The 16,787-nt window shown below is 45.5% G+C and overlaps 2 protein-coding genes across 2 annotated transcripts; one reads left to right on the forward strand and one right to left on the reverse strand.

Annotated features, from left to right (window-relative positions):
- The first annotated feature begins 2,045 nt into the window (after positions 1-2,045).
- Positions 2,046-2,827, forward strand: BDV38DRAFT_248987 (uncharacterized protein). The gene has a single exon (XM_032054780.1). The coding sequence runs from the start codon at positions 2,253-2,255 to the stop codon at positions 2,478-2,480; it is 228 nt and encodes a 75-aa protein (XP_031912790.1). The 5' UTR covers positions 2,046-2,252; the 3' UTR covers positions 2,481-2,827.
- A 9,832-nt stretch (positions 2,828-12,659) lies between these two features.
- BDV38DRAFT_283671 (WSC domain-containing protein) lies at positions 12,660-13,600 on the reverse strand (the record flags this gene model as incomplete). Its single annotated transcript, XM_032060082.1, has 3 exons — positions 12,660-12,686; positions 12,751-13,256; positions 13,315-13,600. 3 exons carry the CDS (start codon positions 13,598-13,600, stop codon positions 12,660-12,662), a joined length of 819 nt encoding a protein of 272 aa, XP_031912791.1.
- Between the last annotated feature and the right edge of the window lie 3,187 nt (positions 13,601-16,787).

Genomic DNA, 16,787 nt, shown 5'->3' on the forward strand with positions numbered 1-16,787 from the left:
GAAACGGATGAGATCAGACGGTACAATAAAAATAAAAAAATGCCTCGCATATGCAAGTCAAATTGATGCAGTGAGATCCAGGGGAAAAGAAGAGAGACAATCTGAAACAGCCGGAATGATGGCAGTAGAGTGCTGAGGATGCTGAGGAACTGATATAGAAACCGTCAGAGTGGAATATGCGAGGTACCGCCAGAGATATGCTGCAGACCCTTGCACGGGCGATGACAGCAATGAAAAAAAAAAAAAAAAATAATAATAATAATAAATAATGAATAAAAATAATAATAATAATAATAATAATAATAATAAATGAGTATCAATTATTATTAGCCTTTTTCATAGGACGAATGCAATTAATTTAAACCGGGGGGAGGTGTTCTTTTGGAGAATAATAGGATTGTCATCAACATAGCAACAATCACAAATAGATAGGGTAAGCGAACAGTGCTGATCAGTCTGCAAGATGATCATACCAAAGGGCAAAAGAAATTAAATAAACCAGAGAGCATGATGGCTATGTAAATGGAAAGCCTCAAGAAGACATGCATCCACTTCCGGAGCTAACAAGGAATTAAGAGAGTCCAAAAAGAAAAGAAAATAAAATAAAATAAAATAAAAATTAAAATGATATTAAATCCAAATGAGTCAAAATCATATCGATAAAAATATAATCCTAGAACAGGAAATTATTATTTTTCCTCTTTTACTGAATTGGATTATTTTATTTTAGTTTAGTTTACGTTCTTTTTTTTTTCATTTTTATACAAGTTACCCATGCGGCGTGAGAAGCCAGGGATCTGATTGAAGGGAAACAAGCATGGGTGTATTATCCACCGGAAAACCAACAGACAAGACCCGTATTGACTGGTGCGGCTGAGGCGCAAAGTTGGGGGAAAGTATGCCTGACAGAGTCGACAGACAGATTATTTTTATTACACCCTTACTCCATTCGTTAGTAGTCAATTCGAACGGTACGACTGGGTCGACTAAGGGTTAGAGCGACAGGGATTAGGCCCAAATACACTTCAACGGCTTTCTGTTGGTGTGATGCCACTGCATCGCGAAAGCACCCAACAGAGCCATGGTTGCTGGATCTTCATTCCCCAGCGCCACGATGATCCGGAAATATTGACCTGTAATTCAATTTAAACCAATCTATTTGGGTTAGAAGACAATAAAGGAGTATTAAGGAGAAGATGAAGGCCAGACTCAACGTGGACCATTCTCGGGTCACATCGAGTATTTTTAACAACCCTAACACGACGAGGTTTTTTAATCACTACTATGACTAGTCGTTGTAATCGCTGGAGCAATGATACAATCTTTTTCGGAAAACTCCAGAACAACTACCAGACTAATATCTAATCCAAGTATTTTGAGGCTACCGATATGTAGCATAAGATTTGGTAGATAGAGTATAAAAACTGGTATGGTTGTTAAGGATAATAATAATGATCAATCACAGTAGAAGTTTGGGATTCAGCTGCATGTATGGGGCATTAGTGGGAAGTGTTGGTACGAGGAATATCTCATGATTGGCTCCCTCGTATCTTCGTTCGAGTCCAACCCTTTTTTTTTTTTTTCCTTTTTTATCTAGTTTCCTTTTTGCTTTTTCCCACACAATCCACCGTGTCATAAGGTAATTACTACGACTCCCAAACTACAAGTGGAATCTCAGGTTTGAAGCCTCAATGGGGTCCACTCTGGAGATGCACTTGACCTCCTAATCATCAACGATCCACCACAACCAGCCAAGATCCAGAACACTTCCGTACGGAGGAAGTTTGTAATGTGGAAACCCATCCGTCGGTCAAATCGAATTTTGACACCGAACAGCTAAAGCTCGGTCGTTAGCCTTGGGAAAAGAGGCATATATCGCGAGTCGCGACCTAACCTGCAAAATAACCGAAAAAGGAAAAAGAAGAAATCAATTGTTTCAACAATCGCCATAGCACCGTCAAAAGGAGAATAATCTTAAGAAATGAAATGAATAACCTAAAAGCTATTAATAACAACATCCCCCTCGGATAAATCAGTATTGTGTATGGGTAAGCATTGCCTACTGGAATGCTGATAGACTTTTGGACGAATGGAATTTGTCATGGTTACCCTCGCCAGCGTGAGCGTGCCAAAAGCAAAGCCCCTCCAACGGTGTGTGCCCCACTTGCCCAGGGCGTCAAGAAAACTCCAAGATAGCCAAAAAGTGTTCATTCTCCCCTTTGAGCCTTAGTTTCTTTGGTCGGAAGCAATTCATGTGGTCCGACAGGTGCGTCCGTCTAATGCTTAGGTCTCCACTCCTGTCGCCTGGCCAGTGTCATAGCACCAACGATCGATCTCGGCGTCGGCTCCTTAAATTTTCTTTTGTTAGTAGGGCAGATTCATATCATGTGTACTCCATATGTGCGCGTGGATTGATTGTCACATTTTCATCACTGGCCTATTACCCGGTGGAGTTTAGCCTCGTCGTAAATGCAAGGTAGGCGGTTCCCCTTGCCCTTCCAACCTCCTGAGAGCTACCGTCGATCGTGTGGTCGGTTCCAAGGCTTCTTCCCCATGCTTGGGAGTCTGCCTGCCAAGACGATTGATTTTCTTATCCTACCCGTCTGTCTCCTTGCAAAGAATGCACATTATCCGACTGTCGCGGAAATGATCCATGGTTGCTGATTGGCGTCTGTTTACATGGCATACATACCTCCCGTTGGAATGAAAGTATATCCCAGGTCAAACCACGTGCGCCAATGTTGACGAGAGGAATTAGCAGCATCGGGAAGAGCCCGATAATCCCAGTCACAAATTTCCAATAAGCACCTTACTCTTACCAGCCAATGACTCCCCAGGGAGTAATATGAATATGAGTATCGGACTTGCCGGTAAACTTATCGGCTATTCCGCCGGTAGTGCTGTTGTAGTTGTAGAGAGTCATTAATTCCTAAGGTACCCAGATCCAGCGGGGTCAAGTTCTGGAGCACTGGAAATCACGGAAGAGACCCAGAATTCAAACTCTCCAACACCTCTTCCACAATGCAACAAAGAAATTTTAGTTTGACCCAGCCCTGTGGGTCAGTGTCGACCATATCTATTATCTACGCAGTATGCCCGTCTAAGGTACCCCCTGGTCCGTCCCAACAACGTGTGCTTTAGCTTGTTTCATCGATCCAGTTGATCATTGCCTAGCACGCGGTAATCTCGGGGAACCCAAGGGGGCAGATCACATAAGTAGGTTTCCCTTTTAGTATACGCATTTGAAATGAAGGTCCCCTTCGGGCTAGCCGAATGACAAAATCGGAATTGAACGGCAAAGTAAACATGGCTCAAGGTGGGGAAGACTAGGGAGGTGTCGGGGAACAAAGAGGGTGTACGGAGTAATTCTGGGGAATCTCAAGCTCCAGGCGAGAGGGTACGGCATGAGGACAACCACGGTCCGTAAATCACCTACTTTTCTTATTCCAAATTCAATGAACTTACCATTTTGCGCACGGCTCCTATCGGCTTCTCAAGCGATATGTTGTAGACGAGAGAATCACCAGCACAGGCGGAGCAGCATCCAGAACACAAGGTTGGTGGAAATATATCAAAATCCTGCGCGACGCAGAGCAATGCACACGTATCAACTTCCATAGTAAGCGGGCTTCCATGGATCTTCCATGAGTCTTCTAAACCCCGAATTGTGGTGACTAACGGCTAAATTCTTGCAACCTGGATCATTTGGTCCCATGGCTCGATAATCTCGGTCGTTGATAGATTAATCTAATAGCATTCCAATCGAGATTGTGCGTCGTATTTGCGTGGTATTTTTTTTTTTTTGGTTGGTGGGGGAGGGGCCTTTGTAGCCCAGGCAATGCGCAAAATCCAGAGGCATAAAACACCTGAGGTGTCTATCGAAGCGTGTAGGATTTGTAAGTACGCTAGAATCTAACCCATCCAGGGAATGCTTGGCGAATGCGTCCAGTAGAGCGCTCCTGGGAGGTACAGGCTTAAGCATACTACCCTGTACAGTTGGAGGCACTAATATGTTAGCTGTTCGTACTGGCATCATCATCATCATCTGCCCCCAATAGCCCCCAGTACAACTGCGATGTAGCACTAAGTACCCAGCCCTGAGGATGCCATGAGGACATCATGCAGCCTGCATTGGTTCGAGAACAATCACGTGGAAGAGGCCCATTGCAGCGTTGATGATCCTTCCGCGTAAGGGGAGTAACATCGCGCTACTGCAGTAAGAAACTCTGCGGTTTTGGAATGTCATACACAACAGGGTTAGAATTCTAAAACGACTGTCCTCATGTATGGATATTGTTGCTTGACTACATCATGGGGTGACGAAACAGTATGTACTCCGTATGCGGTTCCCATGATGCTTGTACAAAGCAACAAGTGCTCGTCAACTTGGTAATAACTGACTAACAGGTCGTACATGCAATCTTTTGAGTCATGTGCTGAGGATCTCCACCAAATTTATGGAACCGATATTACGCACTAACCTGTAGTAGACTAGCCAAGCCAACACCTGCTGTGGCCGGTGATTGGACAAGCCCCTGAATGCTAAACCGAACGGGATGCACTCATCTGCACCTGAGGTTTGGTTGTGAGAAGTGTATGTACGGAATATGTCCGGAGCGCTTATGGACGTTATTATCTGCATCACTCTTCTGGCCCACCAACGGCTGCTGAATTGTTCCCTCGTTCCCACTCCTATAAAGAGCACATACAAGCAAAAACACGACTTCCAAATCATCAGTAGCTGTCCGTACTAAACCCTTTAGATCGGAATCACGGCAGGGAACTGGAGTCCGTGGTGGCAGGATCCACCGCCGGAGCCAGAATCTGCCCCGGGTCGGCCGTGCGTTCCAACCCTCAAATTTCAAGCCCATAGCTCCAGGTTCTTCCTGGGAAGGTTTACTGCATAGGCCCAATAGTTCCGGAGATATGGCGTACGTCTCCGGACTCGGATCCGACAGGTCTCGACCGTACGCGCTAATTATTGGCTTTTGATTGACAGGTGATTTCGGTTCGGTGATAATTCCTTGATGTTCTCGTCACTGCCCTTCTTGATCAACGTCATGAGGGCCTTGACCCTATCTCCGACCCGATGGCCGTGACTTCAAATTGCATACTTTTTTGGGTTACCATCATGCGCCCCACTCAGTTCGGTCATAATAGAAAGAAACATCCGAGTTCTTGTCTGATCCAATGACAGATAATACCAGTCCAAGTTTCTACTCCTTATTATTGTGATCACTGTGCAGTGCTCAGCCCAGTACTCATAGGAGATAAGGTTCGGGATAGTGTAAAAATAGAAATCTTGCATGAAGAGATCAAGTACTATTCAAATCAGAGGCCAACTCCCGTCAGTCAGTCAGTCAGTCAGCCTTGCCTGAGGCTGTGAAGGATTATGTAAAAAGTTAGTCAGTGATCGTCGCTGGGTAATCATCGGCTCTTATCAGGGAGGGAATTATGATGAGAGCCCTGCGTAGCATTTTCCAAGAGGAAAATGAAAAAAAAAAGGAGCCAATCCAAGTGAGGAAAATTCCGCGAAGCTCAGCTCAAAGTGACCACTAACTAGAGCCTCATATCACCGTCGATATCACCCTACGTATGGAGACTGGCGAGAGGAGATCGAGTTATGTTTTTGAACGCAATTACCTAGTTCGTTGGCCACTTGGACAAAGCTTTCAGCCAGCAATCTGGCGAAGTGGTACTTTGAACACGATAGTCGACCGCGGGATACGTTACTCTCAGGTCCGTACCAATGAAGAGGTATCAGCATATACCTGTAGAGGTGACGATCTCCACCGGTTTCAAGTTATGAGGGAAATGATACCCTACCGACTCCGCTACGGGTTCAAATAATAAAAAGGAAAAATGTCTTCCGTTGGAAAAAAAAAAAAAAAAAAAAAACTCCGCTACTTAGACTTCACCCAGTGGGTGGTTCTTCTGTCGTGTGGGACCCTTGTCTATGCATACCTGATCGGGCATAGACGTCCACTCACGGATTGGCTTGCCGGATGAGAAAGGGCCAGTCATATTTAGCTCGTCGCGTTTTAGTCCTTTTTAGCCCTTTTCCCTAACCCCTCTTGAGGAATTCCCGGGTGGTTCGGAGTGACCAAGACCCCAACGGAATAACTACGGGCGGCTCCTACCGTACTGAAGTAGCTCCTCCTGCAAAATGATCTTCTTTCGCTTTTCCATGGCTCACTTCAACCTAGATTGGTCCCACTCACTCTTTGATATCCAGTGGCATTTTCTCCCCCGCTAGCTAGAATAGGTAGTGTCACGAATTGCCCGTTTTAGTAAAGTGTTTTGACGATCCCGCTGGTGGGCAAGCGAGTCTACTGGCTTTTGTCAGAACCATGCGTATAATTCATTGTACACTTTAGAGGCTAAATTGCCATGTCAATTACCAGTTTTTTTTTTTTTTTTTCTTTTTGGTATATGACAAGGATCCGCTACTGAAACGAGCGAGAATTAGGAGGAATGCACCTGAAGGATTATTGAGTATTGCCGAGGCCAGGATGATAGAATTGTCGGCCAACCGGTGATGATCCCGAGGCTGCTTCGGCCTCCCAGATGTCCATCCGGGCTACATATTCGCCTGCGGACTGGGATCAACGATCCTTCATAGCTAATACCCCCTTCATGCCATGTACATTTATGTAGTGTAAGCTTTGTCAAGCCTTTGGCACCATGAAATACCCCGGAGCCATCCTTTGTTGTGGTTGTTCGACTTATTTCGAGTATTGTACGTATGGTATCGAGGCTCTACCTAAAGATACCCTCGTAGAGCACGTTAGCGAGACTCTCGTAGAACCATTGGTCCAGAACGCCCGCTATACGTTTGCCCTCGCTTTGCTCCGGCCTACCCTAAATCCGTGCAATTGGCAACTTCCACTACTCTCGTAGCGCCCGGCAACATGTTCCTCGCTTCATCGCCCAGAGAATCCTACTGGGGCAAATGATCGGCCGAACTTGCACACGGAGCTGGTCGATCTTGCCGGCGGGGCAGACTAATTCTAAACACTGAGGGACTGGGTCGCACTGAGTACGTCTTTGGCTTTTGCTACTACATAATCCGTACTTCGAACTGTATACCATATGAAGTTACGACTTCGTTGATTACGGCGAAGTCCGGAATTGAGCCCGCTGTATCTGGATGTACATTGATACTCTTTCGGGAGAGGTGCTGATTGACGATAGCAAATCAGTGTTAAAGAATGCTAAGATCTAAATTTTCAGCTTAGGTTGCCTTACGCAATGTCTTGGATGCCTCAGTGGACTGCACGCTATTCTTGTAGCTGCAGCACGGGGGACCATTCAGTCAGCCTTAGACCAGGGTGCCATGCGCTGAGCTAGGGGGTGAAGGAGGGGACAAAACGTGGCCTACCTTGAGGTGTGGCATGATCTGACTGACTAGTACCATCGTTAAGGATCAGGACCGGGCCAAAGACCGGCTATCACAGGCGTGGTTGTCACCTTGACATCTACCGGGTCGTCAGTGCATGACTATCCACCCTCTTCACTAGGTGATTGGTCCTCTCGGTTGACCATTATACCACCTACTAGTAAGTAATATCGATCCTGATAGGGGACGGTCCGCCACGTTCATCTAGACCGAACCCCGGGGGCTCTCCATTAGATGAAGAGAAATTGCTACATCACCAACTCTCCCGATACTAGTGCGACCAAATAAATGAGAATTAATTTCTTCAGCCGGTCCCACTCAAGAGAATCAAGAAAAATAACGACAGATAACGCTGGAAGGATTCAGATCCCCGCTGGAACGTGCAGTTAGTCCATGCATGCGGACCTCCCACATTGACTTGGACGAGACGCTGTTTACCAAACTAATTGGCTGGTAAGTCATAATTAATTTACTACCGCCAGTCTCATTCGCCTGTCACCATTATTGCCCATCTGGCAGAACCTGATCCTTGCGGACACCAGGTCCATTGGAATGTTCTATCCGACCACACGTGTGCAAGAGCCTCTGTTACCTTTTCCTGGCGATCATGCACCATTTGGTCGGGACCAGGCTATTCTATGTAGTGGTATTTCTCAGTCTCTCAAATATTATAGTCTCTTGTTTTTTTTTTTTTTTTTTTTTTTTTTTTTTTTCTAACCCTCTCCTGTCTGTCTTTCCCTGAGTCACAGGATATATCGGATATTGAATCCACTCTCAACCCTGACTCAAAAGGATAAAGTACCTGGAGCCGATGGACTAGAGACATCATTTGAGGGGAATATGACAGGCAATCAAATCCCGAGGACTTCACCGTACGAGATACTCCGTACAGGCAGCGATATTATGCAGCCTAAGGACAAAAGACCGCTAAGTCGCAACATACTTCCGAAAGCAGATAAGCACGCTGCAAATTCCATTAGTAAACATCTTCCTGCCTGAGGTTCAGCATGGTTCGACCCCAACACAAGCTTCTATCACTCAACCAACATACTACTCATTCTGGGATTGGCCCATACTATGCATAACCACCCATTTCTATTATTCACTGTCAAGCACTAGTAACTCTTGTCATCATCCAGAAGACCCTCCGTGGATGGCTGGGATTCGTTTCTGCAGCATCCGGTTTAAATTACCAAAACCAATGGCACTCTAATATTGGCTGCTATTGCCAGCTAGTATTCTGCCCTTCGGCGATGTCCATATATTGCCTTGGCCAAACGTGCAGGGTGTTGCATCCATGGTTAGGATGATCTTCATATCCACTACTCAACACGTGCGAAAGAGAACGCCACCTTGATCACCAGGACACAACTATCTCGAATATGGGAAATGCAATTTCACATTATGCCGGGTGGTATAGCGACTTCCGGGGTGTGACACTCTGAACAATTCCGGGCGTATATATGCCGCAGACGTCATATAGTACGGCTTCTCGCTCGCGAATCAAAACAAGCCCATGTGCACCATCCTTGTAGATACCATGCACACTACAAATGTATAGTTCCGTATACTAATACATACCCAGCTAAGTTTCAGAAAGTTCCAAAAGGCAATCCCCGCGGCAGCCAACAGCAACAACAACAACCCAAGGTCATCCATAATCCTAGCACTGATAGACCCTTTCACTTACTGAATTCGGCTCGCCGTGAGATTCTCCTCACGAGCCAACCATGCCGATTCCTTATTGATCCTTGCCACGTTATGCCTCGTGGCCAAGGGCTAGGCGCATTCTGACTTCTCGGTATTTTTAGCCCTGGGACGCCTTAGGGCCCATTTTTTACCCCTCGTTTAATCCCCGTCCAGTCGCTGGACTCAACCACCAGCTTTTTTTTTAAGATCTCACCATGCAGTCTGCGTGCTTACTGGCGGTTTGTGCTTTTTTGAAACAAGTACCCTTATGCATGTAAGCTGCGTCTGTTCCCCAAACTGATAGTTTCAGGTGAGGGGTGTCTGTACCTATATTTATCAACATGCAATTCTGAAACGAGTTTCTTCTGCATTGCTTCATGTTTGGGGGCGTGCGGCGTGGGGCATCCCCGTGCAGAAATGCATTCAGTTCCGTCATGTCAGCATCTTCATTCTATTTCTTTTCACGTCATACTCCTGCAGCAAACTACTTATCGTATGCGAGACTCAGCCTTTCGACTATTACTTACGTCTTACCTTTTTTTTTTTTTTTTTTTTTTTTTTTTTTTTTTTTTTTTTTTTTTTTTTTTTTTTTTTTTTTTTTTTTAGTCTGCATGGTTCGTGGGAATTGCAATGCATATTCTATATTTATCCTGAGATCTTCATCCGGATATCCGGTCACTGCCGCGATTTTGAGGTCAGATGTTTGTCCGATGTTTGTCGACTGGATGTCCAGTGGACGAGATCTTGTTTGTCGAGCTGACATACTGTTGTTTGGTGATTCCTAATGATCTATTGAGAAAAGACTTAGTTATTGTAAACTGCGGCGAAGTACATTCTCCAAAATCCAAGCGAACAATATATAGAGCATCGACTGGATGGTCTTTCCGGGACCTATCGAAGGCTGATGGTCCTTATCGTGATAGGCTCATAATAAACGGTCTTAGATACTCATGAGAAACTTCAGTCAATGAAGTTGAACTGGTGATATAGTAGTCGACCGACTTGGCGAATTGGAAATGCTCGCACATCTTGTACTTGTGTGAACGGAGATATAGATACACATATAGTACTCCATCACACATCGGACCACAACAGAACGTAGGATATATAGATTAGAAATGAGATCATCGAACCAATCAACTAGGAACCCAAAATGACCTTGATAAGGTAAATGAGTTTATACAGAGGATTCCAAAGTTCTTTCGGTCAAACAAAAGTTCAGTAATGGAATCACACAGCTCGCCATGATTTACAAATATTCGCCCAAACCAGCCAAAACAAATATATCTACTCGGACTACATAAACGCCATCAATCTGAACCTCCCGTAATCAACGGGATTAATGGTCTTCGAAATGACTTATTCAATGTGACTCCATTTCTAAACCCGACAACACCCCTTCTAATATATATATCTCCTTCTGCATAGTCAACCGTCTCAATAATCAGGCTCTAACAGGTGAATAAAACTCTGATTGATTAAATGATATATACTATTAGCATCGGAAGAACCAGGCAAGAGACAAGGAAGCGTTGAAAGCATATCAGGCGAGAGGAATAGCGAAGCAGAGAAGTCGTGACTCGCTGGCGGTAAAGCAACCTCACCACCATATCTTCATATCTTATACTTGTATGTAAACGATTGCTTCACCAAGAGCTTAGGCCGCACCTGCACACCACGTCACTCGCATTGTGACTAGCTGTGCCGGGGGTTAATGGGAATTATTGCCACAATCAGTTGAAGAACGATGAAGACTTCAGGAACACAGAGCTACTGAAGTGCATACAATTTATCTCAAAGGATGATCTATTGGTCTCAATTAAACGAGAGCTGGTAACGGATGACAGTTTCTTTGATCCAAAGGCCTATCGGAGTAGATCTTTGTAGACGGCCGATTTGCCTACATTGAAACTACTATTCATGAATCGGTTTCGTGTGCGGGATTTGCTACTGCGGGACTCTATATCATTAAAGAAGCAAGTAATAGCTGTCCGAGATACGAAGATGAGCAAAAGGATATATCTAAGAAATGTCGGACGTAGTTTTATGGTTGGTGTTCTTAGTGATTGGTATAGAGTGTCAACATGCGACGGCGCACTGGATAGGTTCCGAGATACTCATATATATATCTTCGAAGTATGCATTAGATTCCATAGAAAGCTCAAACAAGAGAAAATATGGTGATAGAATTGACCAGATCAGAACGATTAGTAGGAATGAGATCATCTATAGTGGAAAGCTTATGCAAAGGAGGTTAGGAACGTATGATTTAAGGTGGCACAGTACATAGCTTGCCATAGTGAGATACGCTCACAGATTCCAATAGGTTACTAAACATCTAAATGAAGGTGCGCCTTGACCGCACATGGCGACCAGGTTGATGTCGGTATGATACATATTGTATGGGAATGGTGGTTATTTGCTGTCTTGACCCTCAGATGCCAACCAGCAAGTAGTGGTCGGTGTATTGTACAGAGGAGAGCTTCCCCGATTGCTAATATTCTGACAGCCAGTAGTCTGATGTGGAGCCTTAGGCGTTTCTCCCTGGATGTTAAAAGTAGGTAGGTGAGGGTGAAGTACCCCAGATTAATGAATATAGAGGGTAATAGACGTCACAAGGCTGCTGACGATCCCCTGGACAAATTATATATACCGATTGAAGTTGAATGCAAGTGGACAGTTGTAGGAGTCATAGACTGTATAGAGAGAGAGTTGGTAGGATCTCGCCAAAGATTGTGGTTGGGATGGGAAACAGATCCTGTGGCCAACGTTTCGTGAACGGAATAATAGCGTTCAAGTTCAGATGGCTAGGTAAATCGAGATCAAACAAGAGTGGTATCCGTTCATTCTTCGCATTAACTACAGGCTCAGCCATCATCTTACTTACAGTTCCCCAAGCGTACCAACAACATTAGGGAGATGATGGCCAAGGGAAGTTCAGTAAATCGCAAATAAATAGAAACATCAGAGGAAAAGAAAGTAACCAAGGCGGGATAGCCTGAGCACACGAACAAAAAGGTATGAAGGCGCAGAAATCTGTTCAGAAAACTCAAGAATACTTCACCGCAGAACGCCTTTTCAAAATACAACTTTCCTGGTCGATATACCGCAGTCTAAACCCAGAACTAAGCTTCTGACCCTCCCGGGTATCTTGTGACCGTTCACACATTCATAAGGCCAAGTCCGGGCAGATTCCTTCCAAGTGGACACAGCATTCTCGTTCGAAGGCTGCGATGATGATATCGTCCTTGACTCCCCGAGCACGTCACGGGGCATTGCTGGATTATGGGATGCGTTGCAGTTCCAGACTCGAACAACATGTTGCAAACAAAGGTAGACAGTGAGACGTCGTAACTTATCTACAGATTATGCCTCCAAGATATCGCAAGGTCGCCAGATAGAGCGCGGTAGAGGGGAAATCAAAAAAGAAATCGAAGGAATGTATGAAAGTCGAGCGTTAAATCGCAAACTAATTTATATATATCAGGAACAAGTCGCACTAGTGGCCCAGGGTCTTTTCGATAATTTCACTAGGGGCATGGTCCATTTGGGAGGTTTAGAGTTCTTGGATTTAGTAGCGGCGATCGGGATTGGTCACCTACAACACGTTTAGCAAGTTGTACTGCATGGCAGCACGCGATTAAAGGGGACATGGTATTTACCTGCAAAATTCGACGGGAGAAGTCGTGATCATCATCGATGCTACCATTGCTCTGGCGCCGCTGTGCCATGAAGTCACCGTCAAACCTAGAATCAGATATGGAGCTTTGGGACATGGGCTTGGCGCCAAAGTTGTCGATATTGTTGTTCCGATACTGTTCCGGCATGTTGGAACGGTTCCTAAACCGCCATAGAAAGAAGATGGCTCCCACCAAAGCACAGAAGCCAACAACTCCCACGACGACGCCAGCGGCGATAGCAGCAGTATTCGACCCAGAACTTTTCTCCTTCTTTTGCTCGGCACCCTGCGTCGTCATTTCGCTATCCGACGTCTTGAACACTGTTTGTCCACCAGAAGTAGTAACAACAGTCCCTCCATTGGTGGTTGTCGAGGTTCCACTCTCGGTGCTAGAGGAGGAGCTCGAGGAGGAGGAGGATGAGGATGAGTAGCTATCCACGTTCTCTTCGATACCCGTGAGATACACGGAAAAGGCATTGTTACCACCGCCTGTAAATGAAAAATCAGTACTCAAGAGCAAGGGCTGAATCGGAAAGCTAGTACATACACATCACATCAGGCCATCCAGCACATTTGACATTGCAGCTGCTTTCATCCGTCTTAGCCGACGTTGCGGGTAATTGGTTACCGCAGAGACAGTTTGTGCCCTTTGCCAAGGCAAAAACAGCATAGTTATCCTTCAAGCAGAGCTTCTGACAATATCCGTTACTTTGGTACGTATAAGAGCCCTGGTCCTTCAACGGTGTCGAATCATCATAGCATCCCTTGTCGACTTGCGTCTGTGCGTTCACTGCTGCAATTAGAAGGGCGGCGGCTGCAAGAACCGACTTCATCGTGAATGATTTCATGCTGTAGATGTAGATGTGTCGGATATCAATTGCAAAAGGGTATCAGTGTCTGGACACCTGCTCCAGACAGTATGGTTGTTATGCGAACGGTTAAGCGAAGGAAAGAGGGACGACCGGCGTAACCCTTTTAGACCACTGAGGTTATTTGAGATCCAATTTCGCAGTCGACTTTCCGAAAGGCGACAAAATGGCGGCGATGACCTTCAGGGGATCAGATTCGCGTAAATAATTCGACGCTATTACCGTGACACAGTCGATGAAAGGCGGAGCTGATCAAGGGCCGATGACGAGCGAAAGGATAGTTGAAGAAGTTAGGTTAATGCGATGGCGATGGGAAAAAGAATGTTGGGTTGTTTGTCAAGGGCGGTTCTTAGGCGGGGAAGACTTTGAGGACCGGACGTTTCAAGCGCCCCTTTCTGCCGAGAGGAGTTTAATGAACGTCCTTAACAGGAAACTTAGAAGGTCGCTCAGATCACCCGCGGCAGCAGCGAACTGGTACGGAAGCGAACGAAGGCTGGCCCGGAGAATTTCGAGGGGGAGGATATATTGATGTAATCGCCAATATGTTTGCACTTAAACAAGGGGGGCACGATAGAAAATAGGAAGAGAACTGAAATCTTAACGAAAGCAACTGGAGACAAACCCCTCCGAGTGAAGAACAAGAAGAGAAAACGAGTGTCTTTTGTCCGAAAGTAGGAAGGAACGGAAGGAAAAGGGAAGGGGAAGGGAAAGGAAGGATACTAGGTAGGGGTCTGCTGAGATTGAACGAATGACTTGACGGGGGGAGGGTTACCTACAGTACAGGGAGATTGACACGGAAGAACTCCTCCGTAATGATTGTTACCTACGGGCGGTTAAGCGACGCACCTCCTATAGAACACACGCAGCATTCACTGCTAAGGTTACTACGAGTTTTACCAGTGACTTGATTTCTAAGCTTAGATTAGGCTCTTACAGTAAAAGTGCCATTAAAGTCGAATCATCATGACCTACATCATTATTGTCAACAGCTTCCAAGTAGTAGATGGATCGGAATATAACCATGGATGGTACGTACCGTTGTATCTTAAGGGGTCGTTTCCAAACGGAGGGTGACCCTGGATATGCAGGGCGGTAATTTTTGTCCCGCGTACCAAAGTTTCACTACTTCAATCAGAGCGCGACCACAGATTACATAAGCAACCTCATGAATGGATTGGCTAATCAGAAATCCAGGGGCACAACGATCCCTTTCTAATTCGGTATTCATGAGTGGGTTGAAAAATGGAGTATCAATATGCGCTATACCTATATGGGGAAGGTCATGGGCTTGGTGTGATTATTTGTGGCAGCGCTGCATTAATGAAAAGAGGGGATGATGTACAGTCATGGTTACCCCATAGGTTCTTTCTTCTTCTATTGATCAAATGACATTGAAAGAAAAGGTATGACTATCGAGTATGGACATATTCACAAAGAGTTGGAAATAGCGACATCACCCAACAGAATCTCGATCGATAGGAAGGAATATAACCAGTATGAACCTGGGCCATATATACCTCATATGAACAAACAAACGGCTAGGAAACTCAGTTAGCCATCCATGGTTACGCCCAACATCCTATCCGTTTTTTGTTTCAGTGTGGATGGATAAATCTCACATTCGCTTGCGACTGCGGTGTACCAACATAAGCAGCCCGAGGTCGAGTGATATTACTACAGCGCGTTGAATGTCCATCAGCCACACCGGAAGTGTTAAGATATCCTCTACGGAGCATACTCTGAAGAATACACTTCGCTTGTTATGTGAATGCAAAGAAGTAATCAATGGCGATATGAACCGTTTCCCTTCACTAGAAGGCTTGCCGCGTCAGTGCACAGCTCCTTGCTCCATACCTTCACTAGCGGGGATAACAACCCCATAAGCAGCCAACGGAACACCCGGACCTTTTCTCCAAGGGAAAAAAACGCGGGAAAACAATAGATGGCTGTCTGGCTGTTCTGCACCATTGCTCGAAGGCAAGGCCGTGCACTTCTGGTCTTCTCTGGTACAGGCTACAGGGTCCAAATTTTTGGCAGCCCATAACAGCTCACTCCACGAGATACTACGCCCGAGGCGTGGCAAACGAGACATTACCGCCAAATTTACGCATCAGCAGGTACCATTTTTAATTCAAAGTCGACTAGACTTTTTTGATCCTGATGTGCGGCCACGAGCCAATTACAAGGGAATAGTCCGTCGTTTATGGAGCCTTGGAGCCGTGTTTGGTCAACACCAGTAGAGGGCTGCGTCATCTGCAGACCTATGCAGATCTTGTCACTAATAGAAACCGAATTACATACTCCGTGCTGAATAGACTCTTACATATCCGACGGTGCTCTTCGTCTTTGGCTGGAATAGGTACTTCTGAAAGTAAGGTGCCACAGAAATAATTGCCTGAGTATTGACTCTGGGCTGCATGTATTTGCGCGCCCAGCAAGTCTTCACTGTCATGAGAAATTTCTTCGTTATTGGGGTGAAACAAAAAGAGAGACACGGAACCGTTCCTTGGGTTCAAGCGGACACTCCCGGAGTGGACCTGGAATCCTGACCCTGGGTGTCGATGCGGATCCTCCGAAACCCGTACACAGTAAAGAAAATGTAGGTAGGGTTCGTTGCACCATCATCATGCAGAAATGGGTCCATACACAATACAAAGTTGAATGATGGGCACTGGGCGAGTTTGAGGAATGTACACGTCAAATGACAGATGTGGTCCAAACACAGTCAAGAGATCGACGAGCAAAAGCTGCAAGCTGCAGCATTGTGACTTGTGAAAAAACCGCAGAGGGCGTTTATAAGGCGCAAATCCAATCGCTTGCCATCTCCGTATATTTTGACGGAAAACGAGAAAAAGTTTGACAAGGTACAGCGTTTAACGGAGCAAAGTTTACTCGAGGCATCCGGTCGATAAATATCGTACTCGTCAACATATATCCCATTCCGAACGATCAGATATTTCATGTTGCTCCCCGACGGACATTCCGATGATGGTCTGTATGCATTTAACAACATCGTATCAGCACGCGACACGTTGGCGGTGTTCCTGCTTACTTTCGGGTATACTGGTGAAATGGAATTTAAGCTTATTCTTTTGTTTCATATCACCAACGTATGGGAAGACGACAGACGAAGTTCCAAATTCCACGGAGC

The sequence above is a fragment of the Aspergillus pseudotamarii genome (assembly GCF_009193445.1).
Source record: "Aspergillus pseudotamarii strain CBS 117625 unplaced genomic scaffold BDV38scaffold_32, whole genome shotgun sequence".
NCBI lineage: Eukaryota > Fungi > Ascomycota > Eurotiomycetes > Eurotiales > Aspergillaceae > Aspergillus > Aspergillus pseudotamarii.